Source organism: Gouania willdenowi, chromosome 21 (assembly GCF_900634775.1).
Source record: "Gouania willdenowi chromosome 21, fGouWil2.1, whole genome shotgun sequence".
Taxonomy (NCBI): domain Eukaryota; kingdom Metazoa; phylum Chordata; class Actinopteri; order Blenniiformes; family Gobiesocidae; genus Gouania; species Gouania willdenowi.
Window position 1 is genome coordinate 22,624,808 of NC_041064.1, and position 25,955 is coordinate 22,650,762.

Sequence of the window (25,955 nt, forward strand, 5' to 3'; positions counted from 1 at the left end):
CGGCTTCGGCCACATTTCTTTTCGGTGCATCCCTAATCACATCATTGGCCATACACAAATTATCCAGATTCAGGTTCCTCTGCCACACAGCATGGGATATTTTCTTCCTCCAGAAGATCAATAGAGAGAGTGGAAACATTTCTAACTTCCAGAGCTGGCTTCAGGAAGCTGCACAAATGCAGCTGATATTCCATAGGAAACTAATGCCTGTGGGCTAATGACTGTAGCACATTTTTGAAGCAGTTTGTGTGATGCACAACCATTTTAAAGAAGCTATGTTTTGCTTTGAATGCATTAAACTACATTGCCACAAGGGGACCAAACCAATTTGTTTAGTCATTCTATTTAAAAGGAAAGTTTTGAAAACTCCTTGTTGCTCCAATGTGACTAGGTCATCTGTCAAGGGATCCAACACTCTTTCATATCATGACTAACAGTATTGCTATTAACAACATATAGCCATGAATGCTGATGAATAGTTGACTTAACTAGTGTCCCGTAGTTTTTTATGAAGTTAAGATTGACAATGACTTGAGATATTTGCAGAATGTTTTCAGGATTTATTGACAATATTAAGTTTTTCTGCAACAAGCAGTGGCTGAAATAACAGGTCATCTATTTTATATAATTTTAAAAGAAGACGTAACAATTATTTTTTGTTAAAATAACAGCAAAGCATAACAACAGGTTACATGTATTCTGTTTTTTTATTTTGCAGAAAGGCTGTACTTGAATTACCTTAACCAGAGCATAACCAACTTAGCATCCGCATGGCTTCACCCCATGGAATTAAATTCAGAGGGTCCAGCTCTTATAGTAGGGTCTCCTAACCCTCTTCCCCTGGTCAGGGGTCTGCAACCTTTACTCTACAAGGGACCATTTAACGTCATCTCACCTGAATTAAAGTCCTCCTGGAGCTGAAAAAATACCTTCTCAATGAAGACAATACAGTGTATTAAATTATATACAGTTAAAATTATATACCTAAAAGGTATTGTAATGACGTGACTTTGGCTGTTATCACAGTTTTACAGGCTTTAATGGATGTCATAGGAACACGCCAAAAATAAACAATCAAACACACAAAAACCACACTCACACTACCGTGGGGACAGAATTGTTCACTCTTTTCCCCGCTTACGCCCGCCCTTCCCCCAGCCTCCCAGCCAATCAACACTCAGAAGACATGTACTGTAAATAAAGACACACATTGGCAGAGAAAGCTGCAGGTAACCGGACAATAGTTCCATCAACTTGGCAGTTATACTCTTGCAATAACTGGGTTAAAGTTTCATAGGCAACAGGGACTGAAACTATCCGCATTAAATACTGCAAAAAGGTCATCAATAGCCACACCAGAGACAAGAAAAACAATCTCCAACTTCAGCAACGCACAGGTGAGTTTACGCTCAACAAAATGGGACAAGCCTGAGTTTGTGAGTCATGGACAGAAACAATGGTGTCATCATTTGAAACATCCTGGTGTGGTTCATTACCCTTAACTGAGTCTTCAGAGGGATGACTAAGGACTGGCCCTAAACCCTAAACAATGCCAGGCTTTAAATCGTTTACATAAAATGATTTATGTTTTCTGGATTTTACCTTAGACGATTTATGTAGACATGGGAAGAAAAATGTATACATTTTTAAAAGCTGCAGTTTATCCAGGGAAGTCACTATTCTAGCCCCTCCAAGCACTTATCAGCTAATGTTTGCGAGCATATGAATCTGTAACTTTCGATCAAACAAAAACTTAACAGATTTACAGCTACTGCAATTTAGTGAATATGGAGGTAGAAGCAACACCTATAGCAGAAAAAACCTTTGGCATAGTTAACTTTAGTTAACCTCAGTGTGGTGTCTCAGGTTCAAATGAAAAAAACAATTACCGTATTTTCCAGGCTATTGAACACACTGCTGTATTTGCCACATTCCTATAATTTAGCAATTTTTAAAGAAAAATCCACGAAAAAGCCGCTTCGTGACATAGGCTGAGAATGGCCTTCAAACGACTCGGCCAATCAGAACGGGCAGGTTGGCGGGCCGCTGTACTCGTATTAACCCCTATTAACGGAGGTTTCTGTATATTCTTATCAGTTTCAAGTTAAGCGACGAGTTTCTATCTCCACATGAAATCACATCCTCACTGCCCCACGTCTGCATATCAGTTCATTTACAACTTTTTATGGTCACTTTTTACTGGAAGCTGACTGATTCACTGTTCCGTCTGCTCCTGTCCACCATCGCCTCAGCAGCGATCACGTCGATCGGACTCTGAGTCAGAATTCGGACACGATCGCTTCTGAACAAATGTAATGGTTGTTTGGCAACCTAATGCTGTTTATTGTTTCTTTCTATCATAAACTGGCTGATTTAGTTTATGCGGGGTGTTTCAGCTCTCTCTCTCTCCGTGTGTGTGTGTCACATCAGCTGTCAGACTCTGTCCTGTGTACGATCGCTTATGATAAACGTAATGCAATGATTTGACTACATTATGCTGTTTATTGTTAACTACTATTAAAAACTGGCTGAGATATCTTACATTTTAAAGGGGCGGTATGATGAAAAAATCACTTAATAATAATTTTGCTACAGTGATATACATCCCTATAGCCTCATTCAGAGGGACAAAGTTGAAAAAGTTATGTTTCCTCCCTCCCTTGTTTTTCCACATGTTGTAAAAGTAAGCTCCAAATGGGTGAGTTGGATTTTCCCACGTACCTGACGCCACCTACAGAAAACTCCTCCTCCTGACAATCCTCTCTCCTCCTTCAATGGGCATAATTCACGTCTCCTACCCTATAAGGATGTGAGCTCCTCCCTCTCAAACTATCTTACAGCTAAAAAACAAACACTGTGCTTTAATCTAGAATATTTATTATATTTTGTCATATACAGTATGTAAATACAAACTGCACGACTGGACGCCCAAACAGCACTACTTTTTTCTGCTGCTTGTGTTTGCAATCTTTGCGATTGTGTCGGGAGTCACTGCTTGGAGCCACGGCCCCATTGTTTACACCCGAGTTCAGCTGTTAGCACTCCTTGCTAATGCTATGCCAGCCTATGCAGCGAGACCCAACATCCCCCGTGAACTGAGGAGGAAACGACGGGATGCTAGCGGCACTAACCCAGCATTAAAATGACTTCCGGGAGGCGAGCTTGCTGATGTTTATGGAGCTCACAGCGCTAACACCAATCTGGGTTGTGGAATTGGATGACTTCCAAATTTTACGCGGTGACAGGACGATGGAAAGCGGTCAGCGGAAAGGAAAGGGTTCTGGCTGTGTTTGTGAATGATGAATGTTGTAATCTGGGGCACATCACTATCAAGGTGCAATTTTGTAGTCACGACATTGAGGTGTGTGCCGCACGGCGCACACACATAATGAAACAGTGTTTGCCTGACTCACAATCACAATAACCGCTTAAATAGCCATGTTTTTTACTGTAATGTGCAGGTTTTTGGCTGAAAACAATAACAAGAGTGTGTGCATAGCAAAAAAAAAAGTTGCTACTGATCAGCTGTTGTGTGGAGTTATCGTATACAGACACGCCTACTCATGAATATGCATAAGCATGCCGCAAATCAGCACGTTTTTGGAATTGCTCAGAAAGTCACTTTTCAGAGGGCTAAAACTCCAGAAAACAGGAGAGTTTGGGAAACTTAAACTCAAATACTATGTTGTTGGGGTTCTTAGAAGAAATGGAGATGGGTAAAAAAAAAAACATAATACTGGACCTTTAAACCTTAGTGTACTTTTTTTACACTCTTCCCACTATAAATGTACACGAGCCAGCACCGCTCCCCAAACTTCAATTTATTACTGGTATTTTATTTTTATTTAAGCAATTAGCAATCCTTTTTTATATATAAATATATAAATTAAAACAAATATTCAGCAGATGTATGACTTCTGCTGTCACTTGCTCCCACGCAATTTCCCTCCACGATCGGACACTGTCCTGCACACTGACCATGATGCCTCCATCCTGTTAATTAAGCAGTGAGAGCATCACTTTCCCCACATTATCTGAAGCTCCTTTCTGAATGCTGAGTTCACCGTGATGTTTAGTGGCTGTTACAGTTCATTCATTCCACTTTAGGGGTGATTGTCAGTAATATTCTGCCTCCCGAAACCTGCTTTCACTGAACACATGTGACTGACTGAAAAATCCACACATTCATTGGACGCACCCTCAACTTTAAAGCAAAAAATATAGCGTCCTATATGCCGCAAAATACAGTAGTCAAAATGTTGTACATGGATCAATGAGGTAGAATAACAGCATGTTAAAATACAACAGTGATTTAAATAACTCGAGAATTTGGCCATATGTTTACTGTGGTCTGTGTGATGTCTGTGGTCCATGTGTCTGTAGCAGTCCGTCTCTATATACGGTGGAACAAGATGGCAGAGTCGGAGTCACGTGACTGTGACGTAGAGAAAATAAAACCTGACAGTGCAAACTCAAGTTAAATGCTGAAGTTTTTTTTTTTTTTTTTATCCAAAGTCATTACAATACATTAAATTAGACAAACTTTGATTTAGGTTGAATAAACCTACATTAGATTACTCCAATAAAAATAGAGAAAAGCAATTGTATTGGGTCAGATTATGCAGAAAGAATGCCTTACATCAGTTGGAGTTTTTTAACCTTGTATTAACAGCAATCAACTATTTTATTGTCAGAAAGTTATTAGTTGAGTTTTTTTGATTTTAGTAAAAATGTCATTAATAGAATAATGATCATGGGATGTATAAAGCATACAATAAAGAGTAGTAGTAAATTAGAGCGTTTTGTGGAAGTATGCTTCACTGAGCCTTTAGATGAAATTAAATCAAGGTAATACAGGGCAGGCTTGTGTGAACAGCATGTCATGTATTTTGTTGAGAGTAAATTATACTAACTAAACATGCACTGGGACCATTCACCTTAAAAGTGAATTATGGGATGAGAAAATATCCCAAATCTGTACCTGCTTTGCAGCAGTCGCTCTGCTTTGCCATCGATACATCAGCCATTACTGTGTGTAGCCTCAAGGTATCATCAGATCAAAGAGAATAATTCAGGTCCAAAGTTCAGGGAGGGACAGAGAGAAAACTGCTGGAGCAGAACTTACAAAGTGAAAGTAAAGCTCAAAATGCGATGAAGTACAGAGGGCTTTGTGTTAATCCAGGGGGAAAAAAGACTTCACTGCTTTAGTGGCCATGCTGTGGTTGGTTTCCACATCATTCTTTACCAGCTCATCCTGATATCAGTCACTGCCACACTAAGCATTCAAAAACAAGAAATAAAGCAGGAATTGCTATACAATAGCAATTTTACAGTTTACCTGAAAACATGAATTTGAATTAGGAAAGATGCGTCCAGTTTTGGTCCAAGATTGGCACATCTAGAAGATTTTATGAGCCTTCTTGTGTGTAATGAGAAGCCTGTTAGGGCTGTTACTTTAATGCGTTAATTGCGATTAATTAATTACAAGAAAAAATAACGCTCTAAAGAAATGAACCTTTTCATTGCACGCGTTGCCGGTATACCCATAATATATGATGCACAACGGTAGAACCTGAGGAGAAGTTTTCGTGCGTGTTGATTTTAGTTAAAAATACACACCGGATGGAAAACTAAAGCCTAGTTTTGTGCAAATTGTGCAAGAAAGAGCTCTTCCACCTCAAAGCTAACTATGTAGCAGCTAGCACGGACAGCGGTTCTACTATTCTTCTATTCGGACGCTACGCTAGACCGAGTGGCCAGTCTATATTGGACAAGATGACAAGTTTCAGAGCCCCAATGAATAAGTCCATGACTGATAAATGAACAATGTCAGTGGATAAATGATAATAGTGGACAGTCGACCACTATCGGTGATAGAGGAAGTGGGGATACTACTACTACTAGAAGGGATTAGTTGATTATTTTATTTTGTGATGAACAATGTTATTTTTGATGTGCTAAATTACAGCACTCTGTGATTATTTGCTTTATAGATAATCTGAAGGAGAGAAAAAACAACACATTTGGTGTTCAATAATTATATTGATCATTAAAGTATTCTTACTGTTTATGATGTGCTAACTTTATAGCACTACATATGGGTCTGATGTTTTATTTCATTTGTATTTTGTATTATTTGTAGATTGACTAAAGTACACATTGGTATCTCCCCTGATGGTCTAAACCAGGGGTCTGCAACCTGTGGCTCTGGAGTCTCATAGAGTTTTGGAATGGCTCTCTATAGCGTAAGATAACTAAACTAATAAAAAGACTATTCTGGAAGAAAAAGAGATTTTATTTGTGTGGGGAAATATTTATTTAAACGGCCAACATGCTGGCTAGTTATGCATGCTTGATGTGTTGCAAGAAATGAGCAGTCAGCATATGTTGACCAACGTGATCATGTGTTATCAAATTCAAGTTTTTTTTTGTAGCCCATCAAATCCATTGACTCGTAAAATTGTTTGATATTATTTTAACTGTATATGATTTTATACACTGTATTGTCTCCATTGACAAGGTATTTGTTCAGCTTCGGAAGGATTTTAATCGAGGTGAGATTAAGCAAAATGGCTCTTTTGAGAGTAGAGGTTGCAGAGCCCTGGTCTAAACTAAAGGTGTCAGCAGTCCTTTATAGTCTCACACACACAGGAATGGAAATGGTCTGTTTAAAACAATAAATGACTTTATAAAGCCACTTTGTTATATATCAATGTTTTGATCTGCCACAATAATGTAATTTCAATAAAAGACCTCAAAATGAGGGTGATTCTCAGCAATTTTTAGGTGAGATTAAAAAAAGGGATTAATTAGATTAATTAATCAGAATAATTCATTAATCACACAATATTTTTTTTTATTTATTGACAGCACTAAAGCCTAATGCCAGGGTTTCTGTAGAAATGCATCACATCTTAATCAGTTCTAAAACTTTCATCTGAGGCCATCTCACCTCTTCATAACAATATTAAACCTCTTTGTTGTAACACAAGTGGGTTTAAGTGAATTCAGATGATCTACATTTGTTGCACAGTATTGTGAACTAATTGCTTTGTTTATTTTTCTTTGTACATATGCTTTTACTTGTATGTGTATCAAAAAAAAAAAAAATCCAGAAAAAGTTGTACATTTATTCAACAAGGCAGGATTTACCACCAGTGTAAACACTTCTGAATCAGGTGGAAACTATTTGGTAAAGATGAAATGAAAGTTAAAGGTGTTGCCTCCTGATCTGGAAAAAAATTGTCATTTTATTTAAAAAAAAAAAATAAATAAATAAATTCTCAAAGCAAACTACATTCTTGTAGGCTACACTTAATTTGACTCTGTGACTCACTTTGTTAGACAAAATGTAACGCAGTAAGGTAAAGGCAATGTGAGCGCAATATGGGAAGTGACAATTTCTCATCACTTCTTTTTAAATTGGAACATACAATGAGAGGAACAATGTTCAGGGCAATTTCAGTCTTTTTCGATTCCACAAGCTGCTCATAATCAACAAAATGAAGTTTGTCAAGCCAACAAAAGCTCTGCAGTGTGGAAACGTTTCTCACCTCTGGTTCAGACTGCTCGGTGCGGGACAGAGCGTCATTTGTTCTCTACCAATTCAGCAGCACTTTTTTCCTGAAATGGTGTTGTTTCTTTCACTGCTGCTGCTGCTTCTGCTTCTCTCCATGTTTTAACAACTTTGAAATCACAGATAACTACCAACAGAGTCATTATGATAAGATTTTATTTAGTAGTTGAAATATTTTGGCTCCATGAATTTCTTTTGTTTTATTCAGGAACAACATAGTGAAGAACTAATAATTTAATGAAAGATATATTTCTTGAAAAAATATGTAAAAGATTGAACTTGCTGCTTGAAAGGTCTCCACTGTGAACACTTTATTGACTTTGTTGGAAAAATGCATATGTTTTGACTTAATTTTTACCGTGAGTTCTTGTGTTCCTTTGCCAGACAAGGAGGACAGTGCTTCACTTGACATGACTTTTGTTCTGGTTTGTTCCTAGTATTCCCCGTGATACCACCTCACTCGACGTGAAATTGCATTTCGACCGCTCCCGGGCTTTTACGTGTAAGCCCCAAAATAAACATACACCATTGTTTTGCGACAACTTCCAGTTCGTGAAAACACCAGAAATGTGTCGGGAAGTCACTTTGGCAAAGTGTCTAGGGTGCGAATAACAGTAAAGAATGAAATAAAAACACTTCTACACATCCGTCTATAGATTCAGATTCAGAATACTTTATTTATTCCCGAGGGGCAATTCAGTTTCAGTTACATCCCGTCCAAGAAAACATGGAGAGACAGTCACATATAACACACAACCACAATCATATAACATGGGGGGACAGAAGCGGAGAGGACTGTGGGTTGCCACTAAGGCAGCGCCTCTTATCTTAAAAGAGAAGTGGGAAAAACATGAGGCAAGAAGAGGGAATATGGCAGATCCCGAACTGTGTTCCTGATGGGAAATATAATCCCTTCGCTTCATTTCTGATACAGTCAGATGACGTGTGACGACCTTGAGGAGATTTGGTTCAGAAACAAAGTTTCATGTGGCGGTGGAGGAGAGGAGGGTGGGTGGTGGGGGGTGACCTAGTGTATTTTTGCACAACATCCTGGTGGTAGATGAGATAACCTTGATGACTGGCTTTGGAAGCCAAAGATGATAAGCAATTTGTTTTTGATTCAGAACTAGCTCAATTTCGATAGCCTTGCATCCCGGTCCCTCAGCAGTGAATCCAATAAGGTGGCCTTTTAACTAGCGAGCCGAGCATTCAACTTCTCTAAGATTGAATCAATTCGATGTAAACGTTCCAAAGCAGCCTCCTGCTTGTTTTTGAGATCATTCATCACGAGTCTGAGTGTTGAGAGCCCTGCTTCATCCGTCAGTAATGACTGGCAGCCTTCCCAAAACAGCTGCCGCCGTAATACGGACTTTGAGATATATGAGAAAGTTGCCAGCTCCAATCAGCAGCTTGCCCGCTACCATAATTCCAATCGTGTGGATGTCTTCCACGTCATCCACGTCTTTCTCTTTTTGTCGAAAAAATGTGTTGGATTGCATTGCGAGACCGTCTGAGTAATTCCATTATTCCAGATTTGGATAGACATGCAAAGAGAGGCTCCTATTAGATTAACAAGACCAGACAAAACAAAGCAGCAGCAAGGACAGAGTGGGAGAGAGAGAGAGCAGAGAAAATATGACCGCCCTCATTGAGACACAGAAGAGAAACGCAGGACTCCACATCCCACAATGCAATGTGCAAAACTTTTCTGACATCGTCATTAAACGAGTTCATAGTGGAGATTTTTTAAAAAAAAAAGATTTTTTTTTTTTTTTTATTGAAAAAAATATCCTCGATTCATTGATCAATGGGACCTACATTATGCCTTTATCTGGTAAAAAAAAAATAATTCCAGAACATATTGTAGTTTCCTTCTCCACTCCATTAGCATGTATGTCAGATACAGTGAACTGGCCAAATTGATTATTGTGCCCTGGGTAAGAGGAATAACACTCCAGCTGGCATCACTTCCATACGGTGATGGAGATGTCTCGATCATAAAAGTTTTCCTCCAACACAATCTAAAAAGAATTATTCCTGCTGTTGTGACACACATGCAGTTAGAATTTTACTGTATATAGGGGTATATGTGAAGTTTTTATTTACCCCAATTAAACCCATTTTGGCCCAACCTTTTATGAAAGCTCAGGACTTCACAGAATACCTGAGTTTCATCTCTGTTGCTTAAAGTTTTGCAGTGTATATCAGTTCCTAAAATGTGCAGAGATCCACTCAAGGAGCTGATAACCTCAGAGGCATCTAATTCTGATGCGTCGAGCAATTTGGAAGACACTCGCTCTGTTCTCTTCAGATTTACCCAGAAATAAGGTCCTCAGGGATGTTCCTTGTAATGATGGGTTAGAAATGCATTTAAATTCAGAGTGGGTTGCAGTTCTTTCAAACAGTCCTGTAGCCTCCAGCTAGTGCCACATATCTGTGTTTGGCCTAGTAGTGACCTTGTGAGTCTTTGCACACACCATATTTTATTGCTTTCTATTCCCTTTTTTTCTCCCCTCTCTGTAGCGTTGTCATAAACACAAACAAACACCACCTCGGGTGATTCTCTGTCACCGCCAATAGAGAGGGTGAAACATCAGCGTAGTACATCAAAGCCGTGTTCACTATATTGGCCCCGCCGTGTTTTAGTGTGGATGCTTTTTGTTTTTCTGCCAGGGGACACGGATCCCAGACTATTGCTGAGGCAAACCGGAGCTGAAAAGCAGATAAGAAAAAAGGCTAATAGTAAGATATTGGATATATTGTGAATTAATGAAACAGGGTAGACACGTTCTGTACCATTGTGAATGAAGTAAGCATCAAGAGTAAGAAAACAGCTCAAGTATGAGTTTAGTTGTTTATGCCCAAGGATGGAATACTGTTTAAAAATAATCTCCACAGTGAGATGGAATAATTATATGAAATAATCAACATGCATCACACTGAACCCAAATTTTGGAAACTCCTAATTAAAAAAAGCAGCAAACTTCAGCAAATCACTGCAGAAACCAAAGTATGAAACAAATAATATTCATCATCTGTGTGTGAGTCAATGCTTGCGATGCACGACGGAGCACAATTGTGCGTGTGAGCTCATTCTCTCGTTTGAATGAGCTGTTACATTCATGTTTTATGTCTTTGTGGCATGCAATGCAGTCAGGATGTTTAACCATTTTAAATGCAATGATCTTCTTAGAGCTGCACTAAACTATCATTTTAGTAATTGAATGATTAGCTATGCCTATTTTTATCACATGTTTTGCAGTTTTTTATGGTTCTTGACCTTATACCATAACTAGCTTTACGTGACACAAAAATACTCGGGCTCTTTTTTATGGCACATACAAGAATCTAACAAATTAATTTGACAACATTTCAACTGTGCATTTAGGGCCCTATTCTCCAGTCTGGACTTAAGTGCTTTTTTGTGCGCTTGCAGTTACGGGCTTCTCTCCTATGGGTATTCTCCGGTCTAGGCCGATGATACGCCCACTCCGCGTAAGGAGCCAGAAAACGCGTATATGTGAATGAAGGTGGGCTGAAGGAAAGGAGGCTGTCTAGAAACATGGAGTTTTCTCAACGCTTGTAAATGTCACTGAAATCCGTGAAAATGGTAAAGTTCACTTTTAATTTGAAAAGCCTTCATTGATAAACAATATAACAGGTTGATTTGATCAGATCATTGATCAGATTATTGCAGTGTGACCGAGGATCGGCCGCATTCTGTCCGAGTCATAGTTAAAATCTTTCTCCATCATCATCGTCATCTTCATCATCATCGACGTAAAGCGTGACGGGATTAGATTCCCTTGACGATATGAGGAAATAACCCGTCCTGCTTTAATACAGAGGGATGTTTGCAGTGAAACAGAACTATTGGTTTCCATATTACGCAGTTTTAAATATAAATATGTTTAAAGCAACCTGAGCTGAGCCTCATTAAAATGTGTGGGAACAGTTTCTGATCCATGCTCATCTGCATATGACAGCTCGTTTCACTCTGTAGTAGATCAAACTGTGACTTTACGTTGGATACAGTATGAAAATAGTTGAATCACTTTGACCAACGTGGACAAAAATCTGCGTCTGTCAGAGTTTTAATTAATCACGCACTAGCAGCTGAGTGATCACAGCTGCTGCTGCACGATGCACGAGTCCGTGTGGCTTCAAATGTAAGTCCATATTTCTAGTGCAATATAATGTTTCACCTTATCGGGGCGCTGCACTTATTCCAGGGTTAGAAGCGTGTAAGAGGACTTACGCACACCGGAGAATGCGCGTGAAGCCAGATTTGAATGGGAACACCCACATTTCAGGGCTGCTCCACCCACAGTGCGTAACTGGGATGAAGGTGAGAAACGACTGACTTAAGTACAGAGATCTGGCATTTACAGAGAATAGAACATGTAGATGCCAAATGGAGATAAAGCACAAATCTTCCCCCAGGTTCAACAATAAACAATAACATTTTATTTTTTAACTGAGTTAAAAAACCAATAAAAGTTTACAGTTTTTAACTGTAGTAAGTACTAATTAGGGGATGTTGTTTACCGACTACCGGTTGACTGCGCCTTTTCCTGATCGAGTTGGCTAGTCTATTATATGTGGTGTTTCTAAAACAGTTCAACTGAAGCAGAAATTGAACTACAAAGTGAAACATTGTCTGAAATGATTGTGTGCATTTAACAACTATCTGAAAACATCCTTTGCATATAAAATAATTAGCTAAAATGCTACTGAGATGTGCACACTGTGATACAGATGAGAAACTGAACACCGCTGAACATCAAGGCAAGGTGGACTGGGACAAATATTTGGCCCTGGACTTTAGTACAGTCCACTGTGCCAACTCGCCCCATTGATGTACCAGTACATACAAACACTCAAGCCCTTAATAACGCCACTATACTGAACAGTATCCCTTTATATTCTAGAGCCTTGAATAAATAAATCATTCCCTTCAGGATTTCACGGCCAATTTGTCTGATTGTTGTGGCCCAAAACGTCTGATGTTTGTTGCATCTTTTAAAAAAAAAAAAATGCCGTAAAACTTGTTATTTTAGGGCTTTATTGTTTTCCATAACTTTGTATTAAGAGGTCAATTTGCAAAAAAACAACAACAAAAAAGTGATTGCCTTCAAATTCTTTCATAACAATCTCAGGTTTACAACAATTTAACAAGGTATGGTTCACTTCCGTCACATAAATGTCTTCAGTGCAGAGTATTAAATATAGCCTTACTGGTTGAGATGAAAGAAGGGGAAATCCACCTATTTCTAAATACAAAGTAGTGAAGCTTATGCAAGTATTAACACATAGGATCACAGTACATTTAAAAACACCTTTAATACACTTTTCATTATTTACAGAAGCCATCCAGTTTTTTCATGTATTAGAAATGACATAGTCAAACCTGATGGACTGCTTTCAATAACAGTCATCTAACAATCACTCATGTTGGGGTGTTGAAAACAAGCAGCCACACATCTTCTTGTCTGAGGAAGTCAACAGACAGAAAAATATTTTCTCTTTTTTTTCTCCTTTTAATTTGAAATGTTTGCAAGAGACATTACAGAGATGCAGAAGACCTGAAACATGTGTTGCAGAGTTGTATCACTCTTGTGTTTGATGATAAATTAGGGCAGTGCAGCAGCAGTTTTCCACTTGGAAAATATTGTTAGTATTGGCTGCTTGTGAAACCTTCTGGATTTGGTTCTCGCTGCTGATCTTCAGGAGAAGACAACCATTAAGCCTCCTAAAGCGCCTTGTTTTCTCATGTTCCAGTGTGATTGTTCACTCCCAGCACCAATTGCCAAGAGGGAGTGAAGCAGTCCTCTTTCCTGTGAGAAGCAGCTTCTGCAAACCCTGTGGAATGAAGGTTAAGAGAGTGATAACTCGCCCCCATTGGCTGAATTCAGTTCGACTTGAATGGCAAACGAGTGTTTTTTTTCTCCCTTTAAACATTTTGTCTTTTTTTTCCGTAATTCTCTTTTACTTTCCCTCTGTCTTTGTGTGTCATTGAAAAGGCCTCAGATCACCCCCCCCTTACACACCCCCCGGTTCACTGAATAGTACTGAGTAGTGAAGTGGAGGCAAAGCCCAGCTCAGCAGTCGGTCACTCATCTGAGGAAGGAGATTTTAAGGGGTGATGGGAGTCTTTTTTTTTTTTTTTTTTTCCTAATGCCCTTTCTCCTCACTTTGTTTTCCTTTGGTTAATCTGTGTGCTCAAACAGGAAGAGGTTTTTTGTTCAGCCATCTGTTGACTTGTTAACAACATCAGGAAAACAAGTCCACCACTCGGTTTACATAAAGGGGACGTCACGGTCAGAGGGCTCTATTCATGGTCTTAAAGGTAGTATGAATGGATTTACCAATAACAAAAATTAGGGATGCAATGACTCATTCAACTCCCGATACGATTCGATTCACGATACAATTCTTTCACGATTTATTTTACAAAATTAGACTGTAGACAAATGATGACTGAAATTTTTTTTTTTTTTTTAATTTCTTCGAAAAAAAAATAAAAATACTGTACTTTTTTCTTTTATCTTTCATTGTCAAAAGAATCCCTTAATAAACTATGCAAAGCAATGCAATTTAATTAAAAATAAATCCTGAATGAAATAAAGAAATAGTACAAATGAAGATGAAGACTATTCATTTAAATTATGGCTCTACACTACTCAACACTGCATAATAGTTCCTTTTCTTTTTAAAAGTGCAACTGAAAATGTATTTTGTGCCTTAACAATTGGACTTTAAAACAATATTGTTTCTCTCTTGTTTCTGTCTTTCCTGTCTGTGTCCCTCTTACCTTGGATTTCACAAAAAAACAAACAAAAAAAAGTACTGCAATCAGAGTATCGATGTGAACCGTGACACCTTTGAATCGGTTTTTAACTGCCTCACAATTAATCTTTACATCCTTAATAAAAACCATTAGATAAACAAAATCTTTAGTTTGGGTGAGTTCAACTGTCTAATAATTTGAAACATATACAAAGTATCTGTTCTTTAGCAATATCTGGATATGTTAGAGTTTATACTTGGTCATTTACACATCCAGCCACAGGCTATTTCAATTTTCCCAACAGTTACTTCCTCCCTAGCAGCAAAGTAAATAAGCCATAAAGGCTCTGCTCGCCTCGACTGTTTTAGGGTCACATAAATATGTTGGAATTTGTTGTTACCCTCTCTCTGGCATTTTTACTGTTGAGATCAGATATGTCAGCAAAAAGCTGATGGATAGTGGTTGTTATGTGTCCTTCCCATATGTTGAGGTGTGCCTGAGTAAAACACTGAACTCTAGGTTGTTCCCATTGGAGGATTAGTGCCTATCATGGAAGATCTGTTGAACAAGTCATTTTCCTTTGAGATAACTGTCTATCCTACTTAATAGAGATCTGTTGCAATAGTGAAGTTTAAGGCTTTGCCGAAAATTAATGCAATCATCAAGCAACACACGTCTAGTTCTAAGTGCACACAAACAGGACACTTAGTTTTAACAAAACATTGTAAGATCAATGAAAGCGGCAACAAATCAAAAGTAGTTATTATGTATTTTTGTATCTCCCTTGTTGGTTTAGGAATTCTTGCACCTTATTTTGCAACAAGCGACACTGCATCTTCTTGCCCATTTAACACTCGTCTGTTGGACCAGGAAAAATGCAATCAAACCACCAATGGTTTCTATTGTTGGTTTGGTCTGATCTGAAGAGTTTTTACACTTGGTAAAATAACAATAGTAGAGAGGAATTACTGCAGTAGATTGACTTAGGATGCTCTATTTTACTGTCATGATGAGAGAATATTGTAGAATAATTATACACTAGTATTAATACAAGTTTGCAACAGCAGCCCGATGGCTCTTTGCTGCGCTAGCTTAGCTTTAGCTTTAGCTTGATTTCTAGCTTTGAATGCTGCATACTCAGTGGTGTGGTGGTTTCTTAAGGTGAATAAGGTAGTGTTTTGTTTGCAGCTCCACCAGGACTTATATCCGTTCTATAAGAATTACAAATTAACTGCCGACATGCTAAGCTAACCGTGCCTCCGTGTCCGTGAGTGTTGTTCTCCTGTAGCAGAGGCATGCGCACGCAGGCACATGGTCACATGCAGCTTCAGAGCTTTCAATTGTGTCTTTCTTGTTTATTTACACGTATGATTTACACCCCAACGAACACTGTTAACCTTCTTATTTAGAAGTGCAACGTTGAAAAGGGTCCGTTCTGAAATGTGGCACAGCGTAGCGTTCCGAAAGTTGTGTAATCAAATACATTAATACGGCGGTAAATTAAAAATTAATATCATAGCAAAAATATATACTGGTATTCGGTATGAACCGGGTATACTGTCCAGCCCTAGTGACACATAAACCGTATTTGTTAAACCGTACCTGTATGTCTTCCAAAAGTTGTTCTCATCCGCTACTGATGCCAGTGTTACCCCAAAAACTCAGCCAAAGTGACATTTCTGGTGTTTTCACGAATTGAAACTCGATAACAGCTGAAAACGACTACATACCAGTGACCACATATTAAACACAATGAACAAAGCAGGAGATAAATGACGTCAAGCAAATCCCTGTCTTCCTTGTATGGGGAAGAAACACAAAAGATCACGGTAAAGGCTGAAACATGCTCGGGCGGACATCCGCCAGGAGTCTGCCAGGCCAAATAACTGCAAAGCTCAGATTTTACGATCGCGCCGAGTCACCCCGAGTATGTGTGAGTCTTAGGAATGAGGTAAAACAATTCTTAAAGAAGCTTTTAAGGACTCTGAATCCCACAAAATACAATGTGTGAAACTTTTCGGAAGTTCAAAACACATAACCATTTGACCACAAACCCATTGGTGGGTTAGGGTTAGGGTACGTGGAGTCAATATCAAACTTCCGAGCTACAATTTCTACCTTTGACATTTGTGTATAAGTAAATTCCTACCAAAGGATTTCTGAGTAAAACGTTTTGATGACATACAGGTAATTAAAAAAAAAGTGAGTTATGTGGTTGAGCAGCTTTAAGTATGTATTGCCATTCCCCTAACAAACCTTTGTTCCTGCCACCATAGGAAGAACAACATAGTTTCATTGACATAAAACATTCAGACATTCTTTTTATTAAAAGGCATTTATTAAAAAATAAAATAAAAAGGTGCATTCTTGGCTTTAAAAAAAGAAAGTGGCATTCTGAAGTGTTGGGGGTTAAAAGATTGAATCACACACAACACAAGCCAACAAAACTTTATTTTTACATCCTTACAGTTTGAATCCATTAGCAATAAAAGTTCCACTACACATATTTCCCATTTAGACATGTGATTTATTTTCTCCGTCCACACCAGTGGAGATGGATTTATGGAGAGAGGCAGCTAATCCAGCTGCTGTTACCCCGGGGCTCACGGAGTCATCGGTATGCTCGCATGCCTTCTGTCTCTTAGCAGAGTGACGTGACTGTCCCTCACACGGCCATAAATCTGCTTTCTAAAAAGCTCACAGACATTCCCTTCTGTTCATGACTTTTCATCAATCCTTTTCCGTCAAACGTCTTCATCAAACTATGAGAGTTGTCCCGTTGTGTAAAGTTTTGAAGTACTGTATTTACTCCTCGTGGGATTGACTTGAACATTGTGTTGCACAACTGTCGTCCTCCCCAGCTGCCCCTGTTCCAGCCTGTGTAGAAATCCTGTTTGACTGCTTTAGTGACGACAAGCAGAGGCCCATTTACAAGTGTAGTGCTGGAACGTACACACACACACCGTAGCAGCTCAGTGGCCTGTGCTCCTTGTGCAGGATGAGAGCAGCCATTAAACTGTCTCAGTCCTACTCTGCCCTGCATTTTACTTTGTGTGTAAATGTATTTCTGCAGCAGCTTCTCTCTCTGTGGGGTTGCTGCCTAATTGACACGAAATTGAATCTCATCCGTGGAAAAATAGCTTCAGAGCTTCCATTTGCATTTTGTAAAGCACATCAATTATTCCCACTATCGTGTGTCTGGTTGTCTGATTTGCACAGCAACCCTTTTCTAAATAACTCGTGCGTGCGTGTGTGTTGGTTCTCCTGCCCTCTCAATAAAGTAATACAAATATATGATAATATATGGGGATGCACCAAAATGAAAATTTGTGGCCAAAGCCGAATAAAATATAAACGCTTGGCCGAATATCGAATAATACCGAATATCGAATGCGGTTAAGTTTTTTGAATAGTGCATAAATAGCCTAGAATACATTTTTAGACATGTTTTTTTAAAGAAAGTAAATGTTTATTGAATATTCTGACATTTTTTAAATATTCCAGTAGCATTTGCTTTTCAAAAAAAGCACAACAAAGTCTTTTCATTTTCGTTTCATTTCGTTTTTCATTTATATTAGTCCTTCAAATAAAATTGGAGCGAGTTGGATTTTGCCCACGTTGGTCACCTAACATGCCTCCTAGAATGTGAGCTCCTCCCTCTCCAACTATCTAACAGCTAAAACAAACACTGCGGTTTAATAGAATATATATTATACTTTATTGCTATGTATGTAAACACAAACTGCACTACTTTTTCTGCTGCCGATCGTGTTGGGATTCACTGCTTGGAGCTACGGACCCATTGTTCACACACATCAGCTGTTAGCACTCCGTGCTAATGCTACATCAGCCTATGCACTGATACCTGACATCACTTGTGAACTGAGGAGGAAATGATGGGGATGTTTACGGATTTGTGGCTCACAGCGCTACGGACTCGGTTGTGGAATTGGACGGCTTCCAACTTTTACGAGCGGTGATGGAGAGCGGTAAGCAGAAAGGAGGAGCTGCTGCTGGTTCTGCAGCAATGCGCACACACTTTTCCAACTCAAAATCACTGCACGTTGTTTAATCGCGTCATTGCGTCACATGCTACTATTCAGCCTTGCTTTTAATTCACTAAAACGAAGGCCGAATTTGGCTTTTTTTGCAATATTTGGCCGAATATAGTCGGTTACCAAATATTCGGTGCATCCCTAATAATATAATATATTTTTCAGCATAGTTTTATTTTATAATTTCAGCATCGTTTTCATTGACAGTACATTTTTAGCTAATTAAAACTAGATTCAGAATAAATAGTGAATTGGTTCATAGACAAGATGAATATTGAAGTTGTCCAAAGTATAATAGCTTGACTGCATTAAAACCTATTTACAGGTAGGGCTAGGCGATATGGACCAAAACTCATATCTCAATATTTTTTTCTCAAATTAGCGATATACGATATTTTTAACTCAAAGTCTGACCAGAAAGACAAGTCTAGGTTAAATTTGCAGATGAAAAATGCCCCACAGGTACATTTATTAACCAGCAGCTGCGCAATATGCTTTACTTTTGGTTTTTTCTCCTTTATAGGGGACAGCACGTGTGAGTGAGATCTGTAGTGTGGCTTGTTTAGGAGAAGGTCTGGGTTAGAACGCATTCAGTAAGCCATCTAACTGTGCTTTTCATGCTGTTCTGAGAAGTAGCAAAACTCCTAAAATGAGTATTTGAATACAAAATAAGCTATGAAATATTTATCTCAGAAAAATTGTAAAGATGGACACTGTAGTCTATGAATAATATGAAATACTTGTATAGCATGATTTGCACTGTGATTGTATAAAGCAAAACAAATAATAAAAAAAAAAAATGTATCTTGATATAGGCAATATTGTCATTTTCTAAATCGCCAAAATAGAAAACCTGATATATATAAACTTACGATATATTGCCCAGCCCTATTTAAAGTCAAGTTTTAGCACGCACTCTGTTTACCAAAGTAAATATTGTTTCGACGTGTCTGTGGGACTAATGATATATGTAATATATTAAATATTTATGAAGTCTAAGACCTCACTCTCCTTCCACTGTCTACTTTTACTTCATCCTCTGCTGAAGCTTTTTTAGATCAGCAAGTTTCTTATTGTGAAGGTGCCCTTACCTAAATTGCAGTTAATGATTTGTAAATTTGTAGACTTTGAACATCCATTGTGTATTTTCTAATAATTCATATTTTCTACAAAAAAAACTCTTTTTTTTTTTTTTTTTTTAAGACCAAAACAGTTTGATCTGGTTTAAGTCCCTCCTCTCCCTGCTTACTTGACTGTGAGCTAAATAAAAAGTGGATTGCCTCGGTGGTTCTCATAGCGTGAGAAAGATTTTATCCCAGGAAAACTGCTGACTAAAATCAATTGAAATAACATCAAATGCTTCTTATCCTCTCAAGCATTTTCCAATAAAGACACTTTTTTTGTTTTTTTTTCCATTGCAGTCTCGTGAGCAAATTCGCTCAGCAGTGAAGGTGGTCGAGCAGAATTGAGTCAAATGACCTCACCTAAAGCTCTGTGAATTAGAGCATATAATCGCTCACTGCCCGTCTGAAAAACTCCTAAGCAACATGGGTCAATATGTGTGTGTATACAAGGTCAGCTTTGGAAAGGATTTTATACGTCTTTCATCTGTTTTTTTTTTTTCGTTTCTAAGAAAGCCTCAAAGCTGTATTTTAAGTTTTACCTCTAACATCATAAAACTTCACTATTTTAATTACTAAAATGCATAAAAAGCACTAATACATGGATGGTGAGAAACACAATTACATAGGTCGATGGATGCATTTAAGTGTGAATGTCTATATGGATACAAATACACACTGTGCATTGATGTGTGAAGACCTCATACAGTGTGATGAATAATATTTGAACATGACACATCACGACTCGGCACCCAAGCAGGAACTAAAAACGACTGCATGCGAAGCCCCACAGAGAATTAACTGGGATTACACCCAGCGTCTGGTCACGCCAATGGATTCAAACCATTAGACCGTCAAATTATTTTCAGAAAATATAGAACTTTATTAAAAAAAATTTAAAAAAAAGAAGTGGATGGGACATTTAGGATATTAAAAAAAAAACACACTTCTATTAGTTTTAAAGCTGCCTGAGATGAACATTTTTATCAAATAAAGACAATGTTGATCTCATAGATCAATACATTGAAAAAAGATGTAAAAGGTTGAAAATGCTGCTTGAAAGTTTGTTTTGATTTCTACGTTCACACTGCAGGTTTTAATTAGGGATAGGTCGATATGGATTTTTTAGGGCCGATGTCGATTCCGATCTTTTTCCCATCAGCTTTCGCCGATGACCGATGCGGATACGATTTTCTTGAGCCGATACTACTTGTGCTCCCTCAATTTAAATCATAAAAATGACACAATGATGATAAAAAATGGTACAAGTCTCATTTTTTTAAAAAGGAACATTTATTGAAATTAACAAAGATGATGTAGAACGACAATAAGTAAAAAAATATTTAACAAATATTAAAAACAGGTGATTTAGAACAAGAACAAGTAAAAAATATTTCTGCTCTCTGTAAGAATTGCGAATCGGTGAACACAGCAGCCCGCATCGGCCGATGCTGATACACGTCAAAAATGCAAAAATCGGCCGATAACATTGGCTGGCCGATGTATCGGTCTATCACTAGTTTTAATGCACTTTTCAGACTTTTTCAAAAAAATGTGTTTTTTTTTGTGTGCTTGTTCATGTTAAACATTAAATGCATCTTCTATCAGTTTGGAGTATTAACGGAATGCGACACTGAAGTGACGCACCTGCGCTAAAGCGGTCCTGAAGTGCAGAGTGCACTCTGTTTACCAAAGTAAATATCGTTTCGACGCGTCTGTTGGACTGATGATATATGTAATATATTAAATATTTATGAAGTCTAAGACCTCACTCTCCTTCTACTGTCTACTTTTCACTTCATCCTCTGCCGGGGCTTTTTTTCCCCGCCGCTACTCCTGGGACGCAGAATTATGACATTATCAAATTTTGATGACGTAAAGGTCAGATACACTGCGGCCTGGCCGCTCAGACAGCAGTCGCATTGCAAAATATCAGATACGTATTGGTTTCAGGAACACGTATGAAAGTGGGCTGGGTCGGATCTGAAAAAAACACATTTGTGCTGTTCAGACTGTCTTTAACAGATTGATAATAGGTCACACATGGGCAAGAAAAAAGTCTAAATTGGGTCTCATTTTCCTGCAGTCTGAATGTAGCTTTATTGACTTTTTTTAAAATCTTACTGAAAAGTTGGGATGATGAGTCCTGTAGATAGTTTTTACTTTATTCTCGCCATGATTTCTTGTGTTTCTTTGCCATTCAAGGACAGCGGTGATTTGTGAGATTAGTGATCAAACTAATTATGAAACACAAAAGAGCATTTGTATACAAAAACTTGCAGATCTATCACTGTTTATTGCATGTCAGGAATCCTTTTATCTAAAGGTATCTTAATTCTTCAGCTCTATTTGTTTGGATGAGTTAACATAAACTCTTTATTTGTGTTTATTACAGCAATAAACACTTCAGGATTTGGTACCCATATATATATATATATATATATATATATATATTTATATATGGGTACCAATTAAAAAAATAATAATACTCTATTTCCTTTTATCTTTCATTGTCAAAAGAATCCCTTGATAAACTATGCAAAATAATGCAATTTAATTGAAAATCAAGAAATAGTACAAATGAAGAAGAAGCCTATTCATTTAAATTCTGGCTCTACAGTAAACTATGCAAAACTGCATAATAGTTCCTTTTCTTTTTAAAAGTGCAACTGAAAATGGATTTTGTGCCTTAAAAATTGGACTTTAAAACAAATCTTATATCAAAGAAATAATATAAAGTTTCATTCTCCCTTTCCTCTCTGTGCCCCTCTTACCTTGGATTTCACATGTTCTTTCTTTCTCACCTCTTTCATTTTGACTTGGGGAAGCCAAAATGCTTCCACACTTCTGATTTAAAACACGGTGGTGTGTCCTGAATTTAAAATTCTGAATAGAAAACGCCCTCTGCTGGTAAACAAAAAAAATTTTAATAATTAAATTTTAAAAAATGTAAAATGAATGTACTGCAATTCAATTTCAGAGTATCAATGTGAACTGTGACACCTTTGAATCGATTGTTAACTGCCTCACGATTAATCTTCACATTTCTACTTAGAAATGTATTGATGCATATTATGTAAATATCTATGAAAACATAAAGTTTTAATATGTTGACCAATTATTAGAATATCCCTCATAAATTGTGAGCATTTTGAATTATTTAATTTGATTAATATTAAAAGTAGAGTCAAGTTTTTTCCAATACTTTTCACCACTGCTTAATTGCTAAACTTGGATAAGTACCATTAGCTATCCACTTTTTGTGTGGTAACTTGGAATCCATTTGTCACCACAAACCATCAAGTCATCATCAGTTTGGTTATGTAATTCCAACCCTCTGACAGAGTGATATCCTTCCCAAGCGCACTGTATATCCGGTCTGATGCTGTGTGTGAGCCACAATAAGCAGTTTAATACTGTGTGCAGATGCAGATATGGATTATTTTGTAATGACTTTTCAGCTGTCCCAGTACCACTGAGCCTCTGACCCTCTGATGCGCATGTCTGTAATACACCCAGAGTTTTACAAATGTTGCATTAATGTCCTGTGTACGTTTGCAGTTTGGCTAATGAGAAAATGAGAAAAGAATCCATGTTGCTGATCCCTGTTTTTTATTCTCTGCAGGAGGACTCCATGAAAGATGACAGAGGAGGTGATTGTTGTAGCCAAGTGGGACTACACGGCCCAGCAGGACCAGGAACTTGACATCCGAAAAAATGAGCGTCTCTTCCTCTTGGACGATTCAAAAACCTGGTGGCGCGTCCGGAACGCCGCCAACCAGATGGGCTACGTGCCGTCGAACTATGTGGAGCGAAAGAACAGCCTTAAAAAAGGCTCGCTGGTGAAGAACATCAAAGACACACTGGGTAAAAGAAAATGTTTGTTTGAACGTCTTGATTTGAAAATTCACTTCTAGTTAAAGATTGATCTCTAAGTTTTTTAATGTCAAAACTGATTTATTAAAAAGAGGATTTACCGCAGCCTAAGAAAATATTAGGTATCAAAATCATAATAATAGGAGATAATTGACACTTGCAATAACTCTTTTTTTGGTTGTTTTCAAATCTGATGCATCTGTGGATGAGTTTACTTTGGTCGCTCGAGCTGTTGGTAGTGCTGTTAATGTTAGAATGTCAGTCTGTGGTCATACAAGTCGATGAAGGCTTCCAGGTCGGACATTTCTTCCACCTTATTGTTTTGTTCAGCCAGGGGTTGTACACACTATCAATACAGAGTCGTATCAATGACGTATACCTCAAGGGCCTGTACTACAAAGCTGGATTCCCTCTTATCGCGCTAACTTCCAGTATTTATTCAGTGTGTGCTGTATGCTGGTTAACTTCTTACGGAGGTAAATCACCATGGCAACTTACACTGAGCGGCTAACCTGGTCGGGTTAAGATGTGGATCAAATCTGAGGCAGTATGAAGCCCCGCCTCCTTATCGATCAGTTCACTTGGAGAACAAACTGCCCAAAAAATACATTCGTCATTCTCCGTACACATTTCTGCGTGAAACTGATGTGACGCTGTCAGGAGAGAGAATATTTAGGCATTGATGTATCCTTTCATTTGCCCGACGACACCCTATAGGATAGATTTTTATCTGATGGACTGACCTACATTAGTCAGCTGATTGTCTGCGTGCGTCGGGCGCTTTCAGACTGATAAATCCATTCATTCATCATATACTCTGTTGATGAGCCTCAGTCCTATAAGATAATACATTCTGTATAAAATACAAATATTGTCCTCCTTATGATATAGGCTGAGCTGTATGAACGCAGCATCAGAGCCATGACATGGTCTGTGCCTTAGTAAAGTGAAACTGATCAGAGTTTCCGTTTATTCTCAGATGAATTAATATTGTATAATCTCACAAATTTACGCCCAGTCATAAAGTCTCTGCCTGCATTCCTTCATTCCAGCTTTTGGTCTGATTATGGATTTTAATTCTTAATATTTTTCAAGAATTATTCCTCACTTGTCAAGTAAAAGTTGCTCTGCACGGTTTCTCCGTGTGTTGGTCAGACACTGCAATCTCCACCCCTTTTATAGGAGCGCGCATGTAGCCAGGCTGAAATCACCTGGCTTAAGTGATCGTGTTGATAACCTGCTTCGTAGTACAGCTACTCTGTGACGGATACTGTTTGGTTAGGTGAACCCCGCTAACGGAGAGTGAGTCTGGATATACTTATCCAGTTTTTTAGCACAGGCCCTAAAGATGCAGTGGGATATATGGATCTTAGTGACAATTTGTTGTCATGTAGGATCTTGCCTCCATCTGTCACTCTTTTAGCAAGATAAATTTAAATATAATGCATTGCTCTACACAAGCTTTTCCAGTGGTGGCACTGTTTCTCAGTTTTAACAAACTTTGGTTGCACCTTTTTTTTTTTTTTTTTTAGCGGAAGGGGCGGGGTTTTACAGCATAGCCATGTGTGCTGATGACTAGTTGACTTAACTGACATACCGTAGTTTTGTATGAAGTAAAGATTAACATGTGAATCGAGATATATTTGCAAAATGTTTTAATGTTTCAGTTTCAATATACGTTTTTTCATCAACAAGCATTGGCTGAAATAACAGGTCATTTCTTTTATATAATTTTAAAAGAAGACGTAACTAAAATGTTTTAGATAACAACAAAGCATAACAACAGGTTACATGTTTTTATTTTTTTTTTATTTTGCAGAAATTCTGTACTTGAATTAGCTTAACAGTAACCCAATCAACTTAGCTTCTGCGTTTCTTCACCCCATGGAATTCAATTCAGAGGGTACAATTCTTATAGTGGGGTCTCCTAACCCTCTTCCCTTGGCCTGAGAGAACCACAGCTGGCATCATCGTTCATCAGTTCTGGCCCCTCGATGGTGATTCTGATGAGGTCCTCCACAGTATCAGTGTGAAGACTGGCCCTCGTATCTGATTTTATCCGATTTTGTGTTGAGAAGCCTCTCATGCTGACTGCAGCTGATATTGGGCGTGCACGCTTTCTCACTTTGCTCGGCGTGCTCTTCCCCGCCCCTCCGCCCCTGGTCCGATAAGTGCACCCCACATGCGCTACCTTGCTCTCTGGATTCAGACCCACGCTCAGATTTATAAGGAGAAGAAAATCATGAGCGCTGTTGTTAGCCTTAGTTGGTCGCACGACAAAGAGGGAAAAACAGGAATATGAAATATGGTGACTCCGCGCTGCCATCTTGGCTGTTCAATTGTAATAGCCGGGTTTTAACTCATATCAGCCAATCACTTTTACATTTTTACCGCAGAATATGCTAAATAGAAATACTTTGACTGAAATGTCTACAGTTGGACAAGGATCAATCAACATACACTACTTCAGTGGCTCCCAAACTAGGGGGCGCAAGGCCATGGCAGGGGGCACGGGTCATTGAGCATGAAAATTTGTT

General features: G+C 38.3%; 1 protein-coding gene across 1 annotated transcript in view; it reads left to right on the forward strand.

Annotated features, from left to right (window-relative positions):
- The window catches only part of nck2a (NCK adaptor protein 2a), a 67,569-nt gene that overhangs the window by 27,805 nt on the left and 13,809 nt on the right, over positions 1 to 25,955 (forward strand). Inside the window, exon 2 of the mRNA XM_028436729.1 lies at positions 23,168 to 23,409. Within this exon, the coding sequence (XP_028292530.1) occupies positions 23,184 to 23,409 (226 nt within the window). The 5' untranslated portion in view covers positions 23,168 to 23,183. The remainder of the gene's footprint in view (positions 1 to 23,167; positions 23,410 to 25,955) is intronic.